Raw genomic sequence first — 21,630 nt, 5'->3', positions numbered from 1 at the left:
GTGTCTTATGCTTCAGGTTCATTCCTGATTCCATTTAGAGGCAGTGACTGTAAGCATCTTAGGTTATTTTCCTCATAAGTATTAGCTCCAGTGAATTCCCTCATCTTTTTCATCCATACCAGTCTATCATTTTCAGTTCTCCCCTTGTGGAAAGGTCTCATCTAACTAGAGGCTTGTGTTATGCATTGCTGAATGAAATTCTGCTGCTTCTGTGTCTGGAACAAAGGGTGTGAAAGAAACCTGCCACTCAAAATTAACAATTAAATTTTCTGTTTAGAATTTTTAGCATTCTTAGTGATCACTGTATTTTTGTGCCTGAACAGGGGATTAATCTAAAAATAGGTGATGACCAGCATGCTTGAAATTTCAGTTTTTCAAGCAGGGAGGTATAAGTCTGTAAGCATAGACCAATGGCAATTTAGTGAGACAGTTTAAGAAATGAGAGTTGACTAGGTCAAAGGTTCTCCCACATTTTTCTTGCCTCTAAAACAAAATCTTTACTGACATTTATATTATTTTAAAAAGTAACATAAATTACATTTCTTTTGTTTCTTTTGAAAAAGGCCTTTTTTTTTTTCCTGGAAAGCACGAGCTTCTGCTGCAGAAGCTTCAAGTGCCTCTGTGAGTGAGAGGGGTTGACTCTTGGACAAACCAGTCTGGGGTGGAAACCTTCCTTTGCAGGAGCAGCAGGGAGCATGTGGCCCCACCACAATCCCCATTTACCATGTCAGAGGGTCCCTCAACACACCAGAAAAGATCTTGGTACATGCAGCGTGTATCCTGGGTATGGATATGGAGCCTTAAGCACCATTTTGCATCAGGAGCCTGCAAGCCATCTGATGCCAAGCAATCCTGTGTGTTTTGCAGAATTTCAGTATTCCAGCAGATGTGTTAGATGGGGTGATGCAGCATGGAGGAGCTCTGGCATGACCTTGCCTGGAAGTCAGTGGTTTCTCCCAAGCTCTTGCTCTCTGTCATGGATGTCTGGTGCTCATCCTGGGCCTGTGCAGCCCTGCTCGGTGGGGAGGCTGCAGGAGACTCTTTGTCTCTGGCTCATGGAGGGGCTGGCTCCAGCTGATTCCTTATTGATGCCTATCAGGCCAGCTGACAAAGGGATGGACATGCTGTTTCCAAACACCAGGGTGCTTGGAAACAAAGTGACTTCATTATAAACTCAAAACACCTTTCAAAAAACTGGAGAGGGGATGCCAGACCCCATTTTGCCAGCTGTTTGTTTTTGTTGCTGGGATACATTTCTTCCCTGTGTAAGGACACATTTTAATGTGCTGCTTAGCAGGGACAGTTGGTTTTTAAGTATTAATGCAATTTTATATTATGCTCCTAAATCTTGCAGCTTTAGCAGCTCAGCTGGGAAGCAGTGAGGTCTCAGCTGGCTGGCAGGCAGCCCATGGAGCAGCCAGAGAGAGTCACCCCAGCCCCAGAGAGCATCACCAGCAAATGGCTTCATGCTCACGTGCCCACAGCTGCAGGCAGTGGCTGCCCTGCTTTCCTGAGCACTGCCACAGAGAGGGTTTGGCCACAGCCATGGCAGAAGGGAGGCATGGAAGGTTCTTGCTCCCTGGCAGTGGTGTGTGTTCCTGAAGGCTCCTGGGTGTGCTGAAGGCAAACCTTCCCCTGGGAGCTTTGCAGGACTTTGCTCTGTCGCTCCAAAACTGTTCCATCTAGAGAAGGGGCTCCAGATCACTGAAGTGAGAGGCTGACATAAGGAATATAACCCATGGATGCTTTGTTGAGGAGCCTGGCTTGGGGCCAGGCTGCTGCAAGCTCTGCCTTTGAAGCTGCAGCAGGGACAAGCACATCAGCAAAAAGGTAAAGGATCAGCCCTATTCAGCTAGTGTTTGGGATGTTACTGTAAGCATCTCTGAGATCCCCAGACATGAACCTTTACTTGGAACTAAGGAGCATCTGGCAATCCAAACATTTTCAGCATTTCTGTGTGTGCTTATTTTTTTAAGCAAAGTGAGAAGGGAAAATAGTTCTTGCTGTCTTTTAAAATATATTACAGCTATGTAAGAATACAAATCTTTCAAGGCCATATCTCTCCTCACCCTGCCAAATGAAACACAATATAGAACTCTATTGTTTTACTCTTGTGTTTCCTGTGCCTTACAGCCTGAACCATGGATCCTCTTGGCTGAAGTCCATCCCAGTAACGATTTAATTTGGGAACACACTTCACCTTTCTAAAAATAAGGAAAACTCAGAAGAAGAGCAAATAAACTGTGCTGAATAAAGATCTAAAATGACTTCTCCAGGATCTGGAATTAAAGAAAATATGTTATGAAAGGAATGCATAAAATAAAATAACATAAGCCTGCCTCTATGCAGCAAACTCTTTCCTGGCATTTTAGCCCTGTTCTACAGTCTGGACTTTTTCCAAAGAGAGAGCAACAAATCATCAGTTATATATATATATTCTTTTCCCCCCTCAGACACTTACTAAGAACCAGGCATACACACAAAAATAAAAGAATGTAGAAAACATCGACCCACTTCTTTCTGCTTTGCAGTGTTTTTAAGGCATTTATCTCAAACTTACCCAGAAGTGAATGTCAGACCACAGCAAAACCAAAACCAGGTAAATGGGATAGAAATAAATCTAAGGGCATATGACTTAATGGGGCAAGGTGTGCAATAGGTGCCTTTGCTTAGAAAAAGAAGAGAAGCAGCAGGATGCAGCAGCCATGCTCTTCTCAGATGGTCTGTATGCACATGGGACCAATCCACACCTAATGCTGGAGTCCAGATAACCCTTACACAAAGCAAAATCCCATGAGAGGGCCTCATGCCAGCACACAGCAGGTGAAGGAGCACAAGAAAGCCTGAGGTCAGCATGTGTAGTTCAGCTCAGGCAGGTGGTACCACCAGCTGCAAGCCCTCTGCTCTCTGCTGACACTTCCCCTGCAGAAAACAGGGGCTGTTGTGGGGATGCAAGATTGCAAGGACAACAGCACTCAAAAGCGAGGTCCATTAATGGCTCTGTAAATCTGCAGCATGCAGCTGGTGCAAAGTGAAAAATGGGGTGGTGAAGGCCAGGGGATGGAATCTTACTGGTCAGGGAATAATGAGAAAAGTCCCCAGTAAAAACCCAGGCACAGGGAAATTTGTTTGAAGAAACACGAGTCGTGCTGGGAGTGAAGGTGAGCACAACCCGATTGTAAAAGTACTACTGATGCAATTTCAATGTGTTAGGTAGTAAAACTGAGCATCCTCAGTGAGTGTCAGCACATCCCCTCATGGGGACAGCAGCTCTGCTTCACACAGGAGGCCACTTGCTGCTGACAGTGTCTGCAGCCCCCTGCACTGCAGGGATGGAAGTCTGGGGATCTGAAAAGCCCCACTTCAGCTGCAGCAAGGCTGGGACCTTTCCCTTCTTCCCCCTGTCAAAAACATACCCTGAGTGTGGCTTCCCAGATCAGACATTTACTGTCCCTACTAAAACGTGGGTCTTGGCTCTAAATCAGGAATGCTCCTTGAAAGGTGGCTATGGACCAGTGGTCTCTCCTTCCCCACCACTTGTCTTCCTTCCTACATGCACTCAACATCAGAGCTGCTGGGGCTTCAGGGAATGAAGCCAGGTGTGCCACCCTTGGGTTGCAGCTGGAGAGCAGGAGCCCAAATGCCATTAATACTTACAACTGCTCAAGGAAAGTAAAGAAGCAGGGCTGCAGTTAAAGAGAGAGTGTTGAACAGGGCTGAGACTGCCAAAAGGCCTCCTACAAGGTCCATTTACTAGAACATGCTAAGGATATTAAGCTCAAGCTCAGATACCATTGGTGGGTCACTATCCATCCTCCCCCTCACATTTTAGAACTGCTTTCTGGCTCCTCTAAGAGACCAGCCTCCTGCTTCCAAGCACAGTTTGCTTCCTAAGCCTGCAGAGCCCCTTCAAGATGCCATTTGCAGCTCTGAGGCTCACATTCACCTCCCTGCTGCCCAGGGAGGGTTTTTTGGCTGGTTACAGGAGTGGCAGCTCTGGAGACTTCCCGAGGAGGCACGGGACAGGGGGGGATGTCTTAGTCTTATTCCAGCTAACAGCACGGGTTATTGTGCCCTGTCACACATGGTGCCTTTGATATTTCAAGCTCACTTGGTCATTTTGAGAAACAAAGGTTGTTATTGTTCTCCAGGAGCACAGCAAAGGTGTGCTCCCTCCCTTCTGCCTGCACCTGGCCTGCCAGGGCAAGTAAATTCCCTTTTTTACAGGGACACAGGCTGGAGGTGCAGGGGGAACTCCATACCCAGTGACTCCATGGGTGAAGGTCCCTCGGGGCAGCGCAGGTCTTTGGGGGTGCTGGGTGGGTCCCACAGCTGCATGCAGTGGGTCAGCAGCGTTTGGGAAGCCCTGAAGCCAGGGGGATCTTGTTTCACTGTCTCAAGGCAGAGTTCACACTCACAACCCCCAGCATGCCACCAGAGGTTGGGCACTCACACTGCAGCTTGGAGTGGCATCAGTCATGTGCTGCTGGCCCTGGCACTCACCCTGCTCTTTGCAGGAGAGAAGGGGCAGGTTGAGGTACCCCTGCCCACACCGTGCAGGCGTGGGCAGCCCCCGAGGGCAGCAGGCACAGCGAGTGAGGTCCAGCAGGGGCGGGGGCACTTTGGACACACTGCACTGTGCCGGTGGAGGAGCTCACAAAACACACACACAGCTGCTGGCCAGGGGCCCGGGAGCTGGCAGCCAGCCTGGGGGGAAAGCACAGAGAGAAACACCAAAACAGGCACAACCCAAGGGGGCTGGGCTGGGGAGGGGGCGCTTAGGGAGGTGGCAGTCCTTGGCTGCCACGGCAGGAGGGCAGCAGGGAAGTGCATCACTGCATGGCCTGGCCCCACTGGTACTGCACCAGGGGTTTGCCACATGTGGCTGCTCAAGTTTTGATCCAGATTTGGGAGTTTTGGGGTCTGGGCTCATCAGCACACGTGCCCAGGGGTGACAGAGCCCGCTTGTGAGAAGGGAAGTATTTCTGAGGATTAACAACCCAAGGAGGGGGCAGGAAGCCGGGAGGAAGGTTCAAAGATCAATTTTCATTCTTGCAGCAGGTAAAGAGTAGGGAATTTGAATGCTGGCTCTGAGGTCTTGGAAAACCCAGTATATGAACTGATGATCTGGAAACAAAGATGAGCAACACACCGAACATTTTTAAAAGATGAATCAAAGCTATTGACTCTTGAGGAGATCGAAAAAGACTGAGTAAAATGCAAATGTGGCAAATGGGGAACACCACATATTTGCCAAGGATTAACTGGGTATGTGCAAGGTCAGAAGAGGGGAAAACCAATTGCACATAAGAATTACAAAGCTCCAGATGTTCTCTAGCAACCCAAGAAATAATATGGATGTCACACAAATTCTGGCTCTTAGAGTAGCTGCAGGTTAAAAAAAAAAGCGCACAAAAATATTAGCATGCAGAAGGAAGGAGGGAAATAATATGGAAAATATGATAATGCTATTATGTAAATCACTAGTGCGGCCTCTCTGGGAATACTGTCTGCAGTTCAAGTAAGCCCTTCTCAGAAAGGGCTGATTAGGGGCATGGCAAATTCGTTCACAGAGAGATCAAAACGATTGGGGTTGTTTATCTCAGAAAGGAAATGAACAAGACGAGATTGGCACAGAGTGAGCCAGTCCAGAGCTTCTGTTTTTCTTCCTGTTCAGTTCTATCACTGTCATATCTGGTGTGGCTGAGAATTGTGTGAAGTGATGTGGCTCTCCTCTGTCACATACCATTTGCTCTTTCTCTCACTCTCCCCTCCAGGGGAGGCACAGCACATTATGTTTTATATTTAGGCAGGACCTGGCAAGGAGGGGATGGCTAAGGAGAAATATGTATGCCCCAGAGATGCCTCCTAATAGAGAAGGTGAGAATGGAAAAGTGGGATTTGCACCTGGACAGTGGAGCAAAAAGCTCTGGCTTTGGGGTCTCCTTCCATCAGTTCAGACAGGCTGTCAGCTACGGCCCTTCTCCGAGAGCCTTGAGGCCTCCGGACCAAGCCTGGTCCCTGGGGAATCCTTAAATATAAGGAGCTTGAAATTGGTAAATTCGCCTGTAAAAAACATCTCAGAAGTCACAAGTATCTTGAGATGCAGCAGTGACCCACTGCTCTCTTCCAGGAGAGGGTCAGGTAAGGTGTTAGGGGGAATTCCTTCCCCGAAAAGGCGATTAGACTCTGGGATGGGCTGCCAGGGAGGCGGCGGATCACCGTCCCCGGCGGCGTTCGAGAACGGACTGGACGCGGCACTCAGTGCCGTGGTGTGTTTGACAAGGTGCTGTTCAGTCCGAGGCTGGACGCCATGGCCTCAGAGGCGCGGCACAGGCGCTCGGAGCCCGCAGGGCGCTCGCACCGGGGCTGCCCGGGGCCCTCCCCGCCCGGCCGCATCCCGGGCTGCCGGGGCGGGCAGCGCTCCTCCCGGCCGCCAGGGGGCGCCAGCGCCGCGCCGCCGCCCCAGGCCCGCGCGGCTCGCTGCCCGCGGCGCCGGCGCTGCCATTGGCGGCCGCGGCCCGGAAGCGGCCCGGAAGCGGAAGCGCGGCGCTGCCGGTGACCCCGGGAGCGGCCCGAGAGCGGCTCCGGAGCGGCCCAGCGCCCGCGGCCCGGTGAGAGCGGAGCGGCCGCGCTCCTCCCGCGGGGCTGCAACGGCCCCGCGCCCCGGCCCGGCCCCGGCACCGAGCGGCGGCCGGCGGGGCCCTCGGGAAGGGAGAAGCTGACCCGGATCCCGCGCTCGGTCACTCCCCTGCAGGTCGCCCGTTCGCCCCGCACACTTGTCCCCCATGGCCGCGTGGTCCCGGGAGGCGGTGCTGAGTCTGTACCGGGCTCTGCTGCGCCGCGGCCGCGGCCTGCGCTACACCGACCGGGATTTCTACCTGGCCTCTATCCGCCGCGAGTTCCGCCGGAACCAGGAGCTGCAGCGGCTGGAGGACAAGGAAAGGCAGCTGGAGAAGGGGCAGGCTTTCCTCCAGAGCGGGCTCGGGGGCCTGGTGTAAGGATTCCCTGTAGCTCCCACTGCGCCCACCTACCTCCCTCTTCTTTCCGAAATCCCCTCGCCAACCAGAAGAGATGATCAACACTCACTACCCACCGCTTTCTTGAAAGAAAGCCTGGAGGCGCTACCACAGGCACACCAGGAGGGCTCTCCTGTTCTCTTCACAAATGCATTAGGTCACAGGTAGGTCATTTACAATGATATAACTTCGTTCTTTGTGCTGCTGTTACGGTGAGCTTTGCAAAAGTGCCGGGTTCTTTCTGCATGGGGATGACAAGTGAATGTGTTCTTGGTTCATCCAGGCAGGAACATTCTCCCTGGCTTGGCTTTAGGGAAAATAAAGGGCAGTTTTAAACCACCTCAGGCAGGCAGGCAGGATCAGAGCCTTGGACACTGACTCAGTAAAATGACCTAAAGTCACAGTGCAGTTTCTTGGTGTTATCATGTAGGTTCACTGAGGATCCACCTATGGGTACAGGGATGGCAAAGTGTGTTTTACAGCATCACAGAATCATTTAGGTCGGAAAAGGCCTCTGAGTTCATTGAGTCCTATCTTTGACTGATGACCACCTTGTAACTAACATGGCACTGTGTGTCACATCCAGGTTAAACACCCCCAGGGATGGTGATGACTCCATCACCTCACTGGGCAGCCCAATCCAATGCCTAATCACCCATTCTGTGAAGAAGTTCCTCCTGATGTCCAGCCTGAGCCTTCCCTGGCACAGCTTGAGGCCACTTTGGCCAGAGAGACTTTAAATGTAAATCTCAAGGTCAGGTTAAATGGAAATTTGAGGACACAAAAGTACACATGCAAGAAAATATTCATGTCAGTGTTTTACATGATTTGTCTGAGAGTTTAACCCAGCAGCCTCCAGGGTAGGAATAAACATCAAATTAAGGCAAGGGAGCTGTTCCTTTTATGAGGTGTTGCGGTCTCTAGTGTTGATTCTTGGGAGTCTGTGAAGTATCTGGGATTGGACACTGTCTATAAATTAATCTGTGAATGGGAGCTTTGAGACTGCCTGTCAATTCTTGGGGAAGATTCCACTTTGTTCCAGACCATTGACCAACCCTGTATTACCTTGTCTGTGAGCAAAATCACACTTGTTACCTTAGAAATTGGAAAATAAATTTGCTGTGCTTTGGTTGAGAAGCACAAACTGTATGAAAAATACCTGAATTTTGCTTAATACGCAGGATTTTTTTGCAAAATACTGCAGAAGTAAATTCTGCTTTCTTTCATTCAACCTGTTCAGTTATTAGGAATCTTGGAAGTTTGGATCAGGTATTGATGGTTGTGTGGTCAGTCCTGCCCTGGCACAAGCCGAGCCGGGGGCAGCGGGTGCGAGGTGAGGGATAAGGGGTGAACCATCGGGGTTTTGACTGGTGCCTGTAACGTTCCCTCTCCTTGCAGGTGGGATGGCGGGCGCCGGGCAGCGCAAAGGGAAGAAGGATGACAACGGCATCGGCACCGCCATCGACTTCGTGCTGGCCAACGCGCGGCTGGTGCTGGGCGTGGGCGGCGCCGCCATGCTGGGCATCGCCACGCTGGCCGTCAAGAGGGTGAGTGCCACGGCCGGGGGCTGGCCTGCTGTCTGCCAGCAAAGGCAGAAGCTTCTCTTTGAAAGGGAGAATGTCAACCCCCTCCCTCCAAATTATTGTCATTGTGAAATTAAGGGGCTCCCAGGCAAAGATAGGGGAATTAGGAATAACAGTTCTTTACTAGGAAAATTAAAATAGAAATATAGTATTACAAAGAACAATCCCAACCCTGATAGAGTCAGAATACAACCTGACACCCTGTCAGTCAGGGTGTTGGTAGCAGTCCCATTAAATGGTGGCTGCAGTCCTCCTGCAGTGGAAGATGTGGTTCAGCTGAAGCAGTGCTCCTGTAGAAGGGGCAGTTTTCCTCTGAAGGTCCAGGGATGATGTGGGAAGGTCCGGCTTTTCATCTGGAATCCAGTGGAAAGAAAAGTAATTTCTGTCCAAAATCTCAGTTTTTTATCTGAGTAGGAAAGGCTTGGCTCCTCCCCCTGGCTGGAGCATCTCCCAATGGGATGATGTAATTTTATCAGTCACACAGTGGGACTCAATGGGCAGATGATCTTCCTGGAAGGAGAGTGGGTTGTGGAAAAGGTAAAGATGATTGCTTCACCTAGTCTTAAAGATGGCCCATTAGCAGATAGTATGTGCCACAGAGATAAGGAATCACTGCCCCACCTGGCTTCAACAGATGGTGATAGAATACACATTTCTGGCCACATCAACCCAACACACCTGGGTAAAATGCAAGCCCCTGGTGATTCAAACTCTTCTTGGTTTAGATGTACGACAGGGCCATCAGTGCTCCCAGCAGCCCCACTCGCTTGAGCCAGTCGGGAAAGAGAAGCTGGGAAGAGCCAAACTGGCTGGGCTCCTCCTCCCGCCTGCTGACCCAGGACATGAAGAGCAGCCTCAGCCGCTCCCTGCAGACCCTTCCCACTGATCCTTCACCTGCAGACACAGGTAAGAGGCATGGCCATCCACCTGCATCACAGGGTCATCCAGGCCTATAAACCTATTTCTTTAGAGGAATGCAGGGAAGGAAGTACCCTGTCTGGCCCTGGACTTTTATGTTTTTCTTTTAAGCAGGTCCACTGGTAACTTCAAGAATCAGAACTGACACTGGGAACTAGTCAATGATGGTCATCTTTTTGCACTCTTCATTCCTCTTATGACTCCATGGTGTTAAGCTTTATTTTCCCTCATTTTTTTCTCTTTCAATCTGAATATCTATTCTTTCCTGATAGAAAGCTATTCCATTTGTTTGAAGCACTCTCTTGCCTTTCTTTGGGCCATTCCAGTTTGCTTGCATCTTTTTAAGGGTGGAAGGAGGTATTTGACTTTAGTAATTTATGACACTATTTCCTGTATCATATATATATATATATATTCCATTTTCCCAATAATTCCTGGACTGACATTTCCCTGTTTAGTCCTGCTTATCACTGCATTTGTCTTCAGTAGTCTGCAGAAAGTGTCCTGTAGTTTTCTTTCTGGGTCTTTTCAGTAATTTAGAATCCAACCATGTTCTTTTTTCACATGTGCTTGGTTCTTTGTTCTCAATGGTTTTACTTTCTATTCCTGGTCACTCATTTCAGGAGATTTAAACCAAAAATCAGAATCAAGCTATTCACTTGGTTTCCAGATGATTTTAAAGGAAGTTATCTTTGGGATGGCAATAGGTTTTCTGTTGAGGAAACATTAAAAACTAGACAGCTGTGTTAAATGGGTCTAGATCATTTGATTGGAGTCCCCAAGCATATGGACTGAGTAATAAAAACATTGGTAATGGTGCCTTAAATTCTTCAATTAGAAGTAAATTAAAACTCAGTATGGAAATTATTTTTTTTTTTCATAAATAGGCAATGAAATGCAGTTCCCTATGGTTTTGTGCATTATTTCCTTTACACATAAAAAGTTCAAATCTGTCCAAAAGAACCCAGTGGGACAAGAGGCAGCAGCTGCTGAGGCTGGGCTAGATGGGTTTGTGTACAGCTTGGTCAGCCATTCCTCACGTACTGTGTGGCCAAATGCCTATCACAAAACAAATCTGCAACAGGCAATTGCTTTAATGGGACCAGTGACTTGGGGATTTCTCCTGCACCCCTTAGGTATCACAGCCCTTCCAAAGTGCTCTTAGAATCTGTAATTCCCCTTGAATTCTCATTGTTAACTCTTCATCCATGTTAAGAGAAATCTGAAATGGATGGGAAGCATTGATTTATTTAGTTGGGAAACCAGTCAGAAGAAAAGGGGACTCAGAGAATCTGTGCGGGTCAGACATTGTTTAGTAACGCAGATGACAATGTAAGGCTTGTGTTGTTGCATTGTGCCTCCGAGTCTCTTTCCAGTGAAGGTTTCAGGGGGGTGTCACTGGAGCTATGATGGCCTGAGCTGGGGCAGCCCCAGAATCTGTCAGCTCATCATCCTAATAACTGTGCTGATCAGACTCCCAACAACTATTTCATTTCCAGGTGGCAGATTCTGTTCTGCGCAACTTCGCCGCGAAATCAGCTGCAACCTCAACAGTTATCCCTCTGTCTTGCAGACATTTTCCGACCCACAAAGCCCAAGCCATCTGCCAGGAGGAGCCAGGTGGAGCTGAAGAAGTCGCGGCTGCGGCTGTCGCTGCAGGAGAAGCTGTTGGCGTACTACCGGCGGCGGGTGGCGATCCCGGCGGCCGAGCAGGCTGGGGCCAAGCAGGCGGCCGTGGATATCTGCGCCGAGCTGCGCAGCTTCCTGCGCGCCAAGCTGCCCGACATGCCCCTGCGCGACATGTACCTCAGCGGCAGCCTCTACGACGGCCTGCAGGTACCTGCTGGCACACAGCACGCTCTGCTCAGCCTTCCCTCTTGGCACTGCTGAGGCCCCTGGTGTTGCCTTTCCCGCTGTGGAGCCGGGCGTGGGTTTCCACAGTGCTTGAACAGGAGTGACCAGGCTGCTCTGTCGTTGGCTGCTTTATTTCTCCAAAATAGCTCAGTCCTTCTTTGCTTCCTTTCTGTCTCTCCTTGTAGTTGTGCTTTTCTTGTTGTTTCTCCAGTAGACATCTGTTTTCTCTGCATCCCTCTGTAACCATCCAAATACATTATATTCCCTTAGAACTCACAAATATTCATGTAGGTCTTTCCTACCTGGTTTTTTTTTTTTTTTTAAACGCATGACAGACCTGGATGGCACAGCAGTCCCTGCTGCAATATCTCCCTGATGGCAAGATGCCCATGGCTATAGTGAGTGATTCAGAGGCACACTTCATTGTTTGAGTCAGAGCTCTGGAATGGAGCGTGGAATGTCCAGGGAAACTTAGACCTGGGGTCTTGATCACATTGGTGAAAAGGGATCTTTAATGACCCTTTTCCAAACAATGTGGCAGACCAGGTGAGGGCAGTGTACCTAGCTGTAGCATTGGATTATTAAACCATGGCAACAGAAGCTTGTCTAGGAACTTTATACTCTGTTTAAATAGTGTGCTGTTGCCATGCCCTAGGCCAGCTGCATGTCACAACCAAGGAGCAGACTTAGAGCAGTATGAGGCAGAATGATTCATCTATATGCAGTCCGTGTCAGGTCTCTAAATAGCACATTCCACGTAAGCACTAGCTTTGGCTATACCTTGGAATTATCCCACTGATGGTTGGAAATAGTTCTTCAGAATGCCTTTTAACAAAGGGAGACTGGGAATCCCACGCAGAGAGGAGAATGAGATAGCTGAATCCATATTCCAGGTTCCTTTGGACAGAATGCTAAAGGTGGTGAGTAAAATGAATGTGGAGAGAGAAAGCTTATTCTTACTGACTTTTCTCTCTTGTGAAAGGTAGTGACAGCTGACCACATCCAGCTCATTGTACCTCTCATGCTGGAGCAGAACCTGTGGTCGTGTATCCCCGGGGAGGACACCATCATGAACATTCCTGGCTTCTACTTGGTGCGTCGAGAAAACCTGGAGTACTTTCCTCGTGGGAGCAGCTACTGGGACCGCTGTGTGGTGGGAGGTTACCTTTCCCCCAAAACTGTAGCAGACACCTTTGAGAAGGTTGTAGCTGGATCCATCAACTGGCCAGCAATCGGGAGCCTCTTAGACTATGTGATCCGTCCGGCAGCTCCCCCAGCAGATTTGACACTAGAAGTCCAGTATGATGCAGACCGGCATCTTTTTATTGACTTTCTGCCATCCCTGACACTGGGGGACATCGTCCTCGTTGCCAAACCTCACCGACTGGCCCAGAATGACAACTTGTGGCGCCTGAGCCTGCGGCCGGCGGAGACGGCTCGCCTCCACGCCCTGGACCAGGGCGATTCCGGCTGCCGCTGCCTGTGCCTCAAGATCTTCAAAGCAGTGTGCAAGCTAAACCCAGCTCTTGGACACCTCACTGCCAGCCAGCTCACCAATGTCATCCTGCACCTCTCCCAGGAGGAGTCCGACTGGTCCCAGGACGTGCTGGCGGATCGCTTCTTGCAGGCGCTGAAGGGGCTGATCCGCTACTTGGAGGCAGGAGTCCTCCCCAGTGCCCTGAACCCCAAGGTGAACTTGTTTTCAGAGCTCACTCCTGAAGAAGTGGATGAGTTGGGCTACACCCTCTACAGCTCTCTGTCAGAGCCAGAGGTCTTGCTGCAGACGTAATGGGGCCTTACCTAGGGAAGTGTTGATAGGGTTTAGCCAATGCAGACTTTGATTACTGCGAATTATGTCTCCTCCACTTCTCCCTATCTCACTCTCTCTCTCTCTCTCTTCACCACTCCCCCCTTTTGGTTCATTAGTAATTCCTGCTGTGGAGTTGGTGCTCCCACTGAATTTCTTGGTGCTACTGGTCCATTTCCACCATCTCTGCCCCAACAGGTACCCATTGACTAGGGAAGAGAGGCTAAAACTGCAGCCCTGAGATCTTCACATGAATTCTGCTGAGTTTTAAGTGTCTACCAAAAATATAAACCAAACTATGCACTTCTTTATTCTGTAGTACACTTAGTGCAGCAAACCCTCTTTGGTCTGAAGAAGGTGGAACTGGGCTGGTAAATCCAGTGATGATTTTAACAGACTTGCACTGAGGTTGTTTAATTTCCACAGCCTGACTTCGCCCTGTGTTTCTTTTTTCTCTGCTGTCCCACACTGTCTCACTTTCCTTTCTATTATGTCCTTTTGGCCCAGTCATGCAGGGCAGACTGAGTGAGATATTTTGGATAGGGTTCTTTTTGTATTTCTGAGTGGATAATGATTACACTGGCAGTATTTAGGGCTGTAGAGCTTGAAATTGGAGAATTTCCACAGCTCCTGCTACCATGGAGCCTTCTCATCCTTTGCAAGCTGGGTTTGGTATTAAGGGCCAAAATTTGTTCAGTCTGCTGCAACAGAACCTCCTGTATGGGCAATTCTTGTTGAAGCTGTCACAGGGGAGGAAGAAACCTTTGTGGTCTGGCTGTATAATGAGGTTGAAGAAGCAGAGCTTGCTGCTCCTGCCTAGCCAGATCTGCTGGGCATGGCATCAGGAGTGGAGAACAAGGCAGCTCTTTAGTTGTGTCTGGCCTAGAGGAAGAGAGGGTGATTATAGGGGAGGGATGGGAGACAACATGGGAATGGGGATTATTTTTTTAATCTTCTTCCCAAGAGTTTATGGCTGTTCTGGTTTACTTGAGGTGGAAACAAGACTGCTGCCTCAAAGGGCTTTGGAATAAGCACACACGAGCCAGATTCTCACCAGCTCTTAAGGCTGTTAAGGTGAAAGAACTGAACTGGTGTCATCAGCAAGGTTCTGTCCCATACACTGGTATTGGGTACATATACTGGTATTAGGGTACATATACAAAGCTGGCATTTAGGGATATATTAGCTTTGCCATCTGCTCTGTGTGCTTTAGTCTCCTCCCCAGAACTGAGGCTGTCTGTCCCCTTCCTCATTACCATGTGCTGACTTTCCAGTGCTCCAATTACACAAATACTCTTAGAAAGCTGGTGAGGGCACACCTTCCCATTTGTTTGGACCTGTTGGCAGTGCAGTTCTGCCCACTCCTGTCTATGGCTGCTCTCAGGCTGTAGACTCTGCCCCCTACTGTCTTCAAGAAGTGGGAGAGAAGGTGTCTCCCTGAGTCTGGAGCTCTATGTGTATCTCAAAAGACCAGCATAACTATTGTTTCAGAAACATATTTGCCTTTTCCCTGCTTTAGCAGCTTTTTTCATCCTTGCTGTCCAGCCTCCTTAGCCAGTGGAGTACTGCCGCAGCAGAGTTTGGAGGGAGCAGGAATCCTTTTCTCCTTTTCCCTCCCTTCCTCTCAGGACTTCCCCCATCTTTGACAGACAAGTTTCAAGGTGAATTTCAGGAGTGGAACCACGAGGGAAGTCTTTCACCCTGGGTTCTTTCTAGAGCAGTGCTGGTGAGGTGAGGGAGGGAGAATCTTTCTTGGACAATCCGTCCATTTTATCCAATGTGTCAGGTAGCATTCTGTATACAGTGATAACACAACATTGCATTTAAATTATTTAATCCTTAGGGTACTGGTATTTTCTAGACTCCAGATGTGTACTTTGAAGTGTATGTGTATATATCAAGTCTATAGTCTATCAAAGGTTAACAGGAATCCCATTTGTATGACTTTGTGTTTTGTAGGTTTTGCAGCAGTCAGTGTTGGTCAACTGTTGATTGCTCTTCACTCTGGTTCCCAGATTTTTTCCCCTCTTCCTTCCCTTGCTCCCCACTGCCTTTCTGATGTCAGCCTTCCTACCCTAAAAGCAGACAGATGAGACTTGGAGCCTATAGGCTATTGGGGGGAATTCCCCTTGTTTTTAATTACTTGAAGGTCAACAAAAATATTAAAATATCTGGGTTGTCAGGAGTTCCCCCAAAGCTCATTTCTTCAGTGTGATGTCACCCCTCACTTGGTGCTGACTCCAGTACTGTGGTCTTCACATTTTAACAGCGTGGTTGGAAATGACTAAAACTCTAGATTAAAAAAAAAATAAATAAAGGAAAAAAGGTGATATATGACTTGAGAACAGTTGTCACATACATATCTGTATATATAAGTTTTTACATGAATGTTTTTACTTCTTCCTGGCAACCTAATGAATTAATATTTTATGGCCATTTTTTTGCTGCTATTGAGCTCAATTTGTATCAAATAGAGACTGAAGCTGCCTTTTTGCCTTTTCTGTAGACTCTGCTCCATTTCACTTCCATCAACCATCTCCATAATTTCTTCCCTTCAGTTTTGCCCTCCTGTGAGCTACCCACAAGCCTGTTCTCAGGAGGCAAACGATCACTTCCTACAGGCAGCCACCACAGCAGGCAATAGCTGCCCTGGCAGTGGCAGTCTTGACAAAGGCCAAAGATGTGATGGGTCACAGGGACACTGCAACTAGGGATATTTTAAGAGCAGGGTCAGGTATGAGGGGCAATAGAAGCAGGGAAGAAGGTGTAGGGTGAGTATGCAGAAAACTTGCAGTAAGGCTGCACCCAGCCTTGTGGGTCAAACAGAATGTTGCAGAGTCTTTCAAACTGGCACCTTTCAGTGTTAAATGCAGTACATGTGTTGATGTACAGCCTGGAGGGCTGTCTTACTTCCTGGTCAAATCTGTAGCACAGAGCAGGAGAGCCTAAAGCTGAATGTGAAAAGGGCAGCTCCCAGCCACCTTCCTGGCAGAGCAGCTCAGAGACAGATTGATTGTAAGAGGCCCAGGGCATGCATTGGGTGAGTGGCTGCCTCAGCTCCAAGAATGTGTCCGTGTGTCCTGCTGTAGCTTAGCTCACACAAGCTTCCCATGAGATTGTTGTCTTGTTCCCTGTAAGCACAGGGTGAGGACCAATTTGCTCAGCTGTGGGTTTCACTGCTGCTGAGCTCCACTGCTAATCTTTCGAGTCAGATGGATTTCTTTTCCCGTGTTTAAAAGCAATTATGGAATCAAGAGGCTGCTTTCTGCCCCCTGGCAAGCTGCCATCAAGGCCCTCATTCTTAGCATGTGGGCACGAAGTGAGAAGTGAAGAGATGATGCCTCATCTCTCCCAGGCCTGGAGGCTGTGGATTTGCAAAGGGGAAAGTCCAAGTGCATGATCTGTGACAAGAGTGTGTGGAATTCTGAAATAAAATTACTTTCCACAGTAACCTGGTTGTCTCTGGCATGTTTATAAACAAAGGAAAAGGTCTCTCTGCTTTCATCTCGGTGCATCACCTTCCTGCTGTTATAATTCTGCGCCACACCAGTGCTTGGGGGCTGACTTGCCCCTTGCTGATTCACTTGCTTTCCCTTTGCAGCTCTGGGCACTCAGCACTTTGCAGCTTGTCCAGGGAGCAATCAGCTCCAGCAGCAGCATCCTGGCTCCTGGCAGCTTTCACACCAGTCACAGGATGATGCGTGATGGTGGCGCTGAGCCTCTCATCCTCCCCGATAGTCTGCCTGCCCTGACAGGCACCTGCTTTTCTTGTGGTTCCCCAGACTTCAGAGGCTTCTGCAATATTAAACTTCCCCACCCTTCTTCAGGCACACCTTGGTTTTGGTGTGCCAGGCCTCTCCCCTCCCAAATGCACTCCTCTTATCCAGGCATCAGCCTGGAGGCAGCGAGGAAGCTGCTTTGCCAGGAGCCCGTGTCTGGTGCCTTGAAGTTCTTTACAGTTAAACTCAGTTTTATGTGCCTGCTTGGGAAGGTGGAGTGGAAATGTTGAATGTCAAATAAAGTGTGAAGTTGTGCTGCTTTTGATGGATCCCAGGCTGCTTAATTCTTGGAAGACTGGCAATCTGTCCTGTAAGACTTGTCTTAATGAGGGCTCTGTAATTAATTATTTTGGAAGGTATTTCATGATACAAAGGGAGTCTACATCTCCAACTTTTTTTTTCTGATATCCCTTGCCTGAGTTGCTTTGTTTTTTTGGGTTTTTTTTTCTTCTTTTAATCTCTCCTGTGGTAGAAACAGATCAGATGAGATCAAGCACATTTCATGCCATACAGAGCAGCTAAAATAAGCTGCTCTGTGAAATCTGTGACAGGTATTACCCCCTCAAGTTAAAGCCCCTGGAATGCCTAGAGCCTGCAATGCATGGTTAATATATACAGTGGTTTGCATCTTTGCATAAAAGCTGTCCTGGCATGAATAGGGAGGAAAGATCAAAAAGATAAGTGTCTGTTTCATGTAAAGAAGAAGTAATTGAGGGGAGTGATGATAATTATTGCAAGTATGGAAAAAATTGCTACAAAGAAGAGCTCAAGTAGTTCTCCAGGCTGCAAAGACTTTGAATCTCTTTTGTTCTTAGCCTAAGGAGCAAACGGCTTAGGAGGAAAGGGAATTTTGGAAAAAGAAAAATATTTCACCCATTTTGTTATATAACCACAGTCCTGTCCTGGATATTAATGCAGCTGAGTTTATAATTTACTTACTTATTTTTGCATCTCTTAATTTTAAAAACAAATATATAAATTCTAGCCTATTTTGTATCTAATCTTAAACTGGGGAAGAAAGGATGACTGAACCCCAGATTTGAGATAATCATGCTAAACTGTTGAGCTGCATCAATAATGTTTCTTTTTTTGTTCTCAAATACTTAGTTGCATCCATGGCTTTTTAAGGTTTATTTTAATATTCTAAGCTTTATAAAACTCCAGACAGCTGCTGCTTTTTAAATTTAGTCTCATAGAAAAAAAAAAAAAAAAAAAAAAAAAAAAAGAAGGAGCCTCTTCCAAGTGAGGAATTTCTTTCCAGATAAGTTATGTTTGCTCACTGCCTGCACTATTCAATGGCTCTAGCATGGTTCACTGAATCTGGGGCTGGATCTTGAAATGTGGGGCTTTGCTCACAGATGCAGCAAGCAAGAAATGGGAGATTCTGCCTCCTATACCAGTGACACCCAGTACTGGCTTCCAGCCATCAGAAAACTGCTGCAGTCCAGACAATCAGGGAACTGTTTGAGATATCTGGATTTTATCTTCTTTATCCTTGTTAGGTTGAGTTACTATCTGAGTTTACAATTTGAGGGATTCAAGAAATATCCTTCCTTTTACCTTTGGTACTTTTTTTTTTTTTAAGATGCTACACCTTTTAGAGTAGCTTTCATTTAACAACTTACACAATCAAGGATACAATTTTTACTAGCATACTTTGAGAAGGACAGCATTACTCACAAGTCAAGGACACAGAAATATGCTGGTGAGCAGGCTATTATTCCTTTCTTTACAATATGTGATCCTGTGGAATAATCTTGCAAACAATAAGGCAAAGGAGGGTAACAAGACCAATGGGTAAGGCAGGGAAGTTCTGAAATCATTCTGTAGATAGGAAACGTTCCCATCATTTTACAAAAAGCAAAGAGAGTGGGACACAGAGTTTGGCTCAAAGAACTCAAACTTCTCATGATCTTAAGCTTTCCTAAGTACTCATGCAGAAATTCTGAACAAAATCACATTAAACACACTAAGAGTTGGATTGATTTTTATTTTGCTGCCCTGGTTCACTTTCCCTGGCTCCTGAGGCTAAGTAGCTCTTTGATCTGTCTATTAACACTCAGTGCTAAGCTTCTCAGGGGAAATATATATATATGAATTCTAACTACATTCTTCATGAAAAGCCTTCTCCATGCAAATAACGGGCAAAAGTTGCTCACTTGTGTTAATTGTTTTGTTTAGGATTTTCTTTTGTGTTGCAACAATTCCCTGGCTTCAGTGCAATTCCGCCCTTCCCCTTCCTCTCTCTCTCTGGCAGGATTGTCACTGTTCTGCAGAAGCACAGGGGTGATGCTGTCCCATAAGGCATCCCACCCCAGTCTTGTACAACCCTCTTGTCTCATTCTGCTCAGCATTGCAAAGGACAGGCCTCAGAGGCAACAGGCTCGAGGGCACAGATGGCAAATGATGGGCTGTGTTGGCTTTTTACCTCTCCCACGTGGGCATTACTTCACAACTCTCAGAGCCCTGGTGGCTCCTTACCTCCTTTGAAAGGCAAGAAGCAATTGTTCCTGTAAGCACCATGGCAGAATGACATTTTTGCCTTCAGATTCCTGAATTTATTTAGCACAGGGGACGTGGAGACGGTAAGTACCAACACTTACATGGATAATAAGATGTGAATCATATTTAGCTGCTGCTTGTTTGCAAGCACTGTCAGAGGCCCTGAGGTGCACTGGAGCCAAGGCAGGACAAGGCACAGCATTCCCAGAGGCTGCAGAGCTGCAGCTCCCATGGTGCTTGTTAGAGAGCACGCTGGCAGGGACCCAGCTCCCTGGCATTCACAGGGAAGCTGCTTTCTGCTGAGCAAGGACATGACCAAGGCACAAACCTTCTCTTTTCCAAACACTGCCTGTGGTCATGACAGAGACAGCAGAAAGCATCCAGTCTGGTGCCTTGTCTTGAACAAGGAGCAATGAGATTATGTTTTGGGCTAGGAGCCTTTCTCCTCTTTTTTTTTTTTTTTTAATAATTTTGTATTTTTTCTTTGTTTATGTAAAACAAGATAATGAATGAAGAATAATGTATCCTCAGTCCATCACTGTGCACTGCCAAGGAGGATGTTTGGTGTCACCAGCAGACTGGTGAACTCCCAAGCCTTTTGCCCTGGGACAGATTTACCTTTTTGTGAGCCTGCCCTGCATAGGGGAGACCTGTATTTCTGGTAAGTGCTCAGCATCCAAATGTGTCTCACTGAGACTGCATGACTGAGGAGAATGGCTCAAATGTTCCTTCCTGAATAGCACCAGCATTACCTCAAACCCAGAGCTGTCTCCTCTTGAAGCAGGACACAGCCTCAACAGTCTCACCCTCTGAGTGCCAGAAGAGCAGGCAGCTGTACCCCCCAACAGAGCTGAGCTGCTGTGGCTGGCTCCTGACACACCTGGGTTGAGTCTCAGACCAGTTCTCTCAGAAACCTCCTCCCATTAAGAGAACTGCAAGCCTCCCTCACCAGGCACCACAGCAATGGCAGTAAGAGGGCAAGGTGGGTTGAGAAGCCACAGCACCTACTCAATATGCTACTTTGGCTGCAAAGTCTGCTTTGGGGACTATTATCCAGCCTGCCCATGGCCTGTAGGACACCTGAGGAGGCTCTACTGTACATCAGTCCATGTACAAGTGCAGGGAGCAGAACAGGCTCAAAGTCTTCTGGAAGAATCTTTCTGATGTAATTTGCCAAATTCCCTAACACAGAGACCTTAGAAGGGAAAATTACTTTCCTTCAGGAAAAAGCTATAAACTCAATGGTATCACAATTGTGTCAACATCCGGTTTTTTTCTCTCCTCCCTTGTAAACAAATATATGCTAAAACAGTACAAAGTTCTGCTGGTAAATCACTGAGCAGCTGCTGCCTATGGAGAGTGGAAAATTATTAGTGAATAATGGCTGCAGCATTCCTCCCCAGGGACCTGGGCAGCAACAGCCTCAACAGTGACTTATTCTCTAATGAGTTTCAGAGCTTCATCTGAACTACTTGGGTCAGTGTTCTTGCTGAAGCTGCCTGCCAGCATGAGAATGAGAGATCTCACACATACCCTACAGATCCCTAGAACTCTGTTTTATTTCACTCATAGGGTACACCTGTGCACAGTCTGTGTCTCTGGCCTCATCAGAACACTGAAGCGACATGAAGTGAAAAACAAATCCCCCAAAGGAGCACACAGAGCACAGCCTGCTATTATCATTTCACTGTGCAGAGAGGCTGAAATAAGCTCAAATAACCTTTCCAGCTGAAGCTGCTGCTTCAGGCACCAGGTTCAGGAGTGCAGTGAGCTGCTGCTGGGCTGCTGCAGCACGGGGCCCCCATGCTGACCAGCCTAAGGGACACAGAGACACTGAGAGAGCTCCACTGAAGTTACTCACTCACTCACTGGTGTCTGGGCAGAGATGCTGCAGTCTCATAACCCATTCCCACTTGTCAGGCCTCAGCTCTTGCTAACTTCACACTGCTAGAAAATAAGCAATGTGCTTCATCACTCTCCTCTTCATCCTTTTGCACAGAAGGGCACAAAACACCCGGCAGGTGTGACTCCAGCAGATCTGCTAACCTACAGGTACATACATGTTGATACACACCGAGCACACAGTCTGCACGAAATGTGTTTCTGTTCTGTTATTGTTGGATAACTGGAAGGCTTTCATCTGTGAGCCCACATCTGCTAATGCACAT

The 21,630-nt window shown here is 47.9% G+C and overlaps 2 protein-coding genes across 3 annotated transcripts; both read left to right on the top strand.

The window, feature by feature from the left end:
* Positions 1–6,788: 6,788 nt before the first annotated feature.
* MIURF (mitochondrial elongation factor 1 upstream open reading frame) lies at positions 6,789–7,001 on the top strand (the record flags this gene model as incomplete). The annotated part of the gene is made up of 1 exon (XM_079303514.1): positions 6,789–7,001. One exon carries the CDS (start codon positions 6,789–6,791, stop codon positions 6,999–7,001), a length of 213 nt encoding a protein of 70 aa, XP_079159640.1.
* A 43-nt stretch (positions 7,002–7,044) lies between these two features.
* Positions 7,045–17,229, top strand: MIEF1 (mitochondrial elongation factor 1). 2 transcript variants are annotated; one of them, XM_079303503.1, is made up of 5 exons: positions 7,045–7,183; positions 8,418–8,566; positions 9,328–9,508; positions 11,094–11,356; positions 12,357–17,229. In XM_079303503.1, the coding sequence occupies exons 2-5, from the start codon at positions 8,423–8,425 to the stop codon at positions 13,161–13,163; spliced, it is 1,395 nt and encodes a 464-aa protein (XP_079159629.1). In that variant the 5' UTR covers positions 7,045–7,183; positions 8,418–8,422; the 3' UTR covers positions 13,164–17,229. The 2 variants fall into 2 exon arrangements, with proteins under 2 accessions (XP_079159629.1, XP_079159630.1); XM_079303504.1 differs by having other exon boundaries at positions 7,047–7,183; positions 8,289–8,566.
* The last annotated feature ends 4,401 nt before the right edge of the window (positions 17,230–21,630 follow it).

Source organism: Erithacus rubecula (assembly GCF_903797595.1).
Source record: "Erithacus rubecula genome assembly, chromosome: 4".
Taxonomy (NCBI): domain Eukaryota; kingdom Metazoa; phylum Chordata; class Aves; order Passeriformes; family Muscicapidae; genus Erithacus; species Erithacus rubecula.
Note: the sequence above shows the minus strand (reverse complement) of the source record. Positions and strands in the feature narration are given on the sequence as shown.

What these genes read in the sequence shown, in the direction of transcription:
- MIEF1 (XM_079303503.1), top strand. Translation starts at nt 8,423, where the DNA reads ATGGCGGGCGCCGGGCAGCGCAAAGGGAAGAAGGATGACAACGGCATC. An exon ending in TCCTTCACCTGCAGACACAG is followed by an intron (nt 9,509 to 11,093) that starts GTAAGAGGCATG and finishes TCTGTCTTGCAG; the next exon opens with ACATTTTCCGACCCACAAAG. An exon ending in GCCTCTACGACGGCCTGCAG is followed by an intron (nt 11,357 to 12,356) that starts GTACCTGCTGGC and finishes CTCTTGTGAAAG; the next exon opens with GTAGTGACAGCTGACCACAT.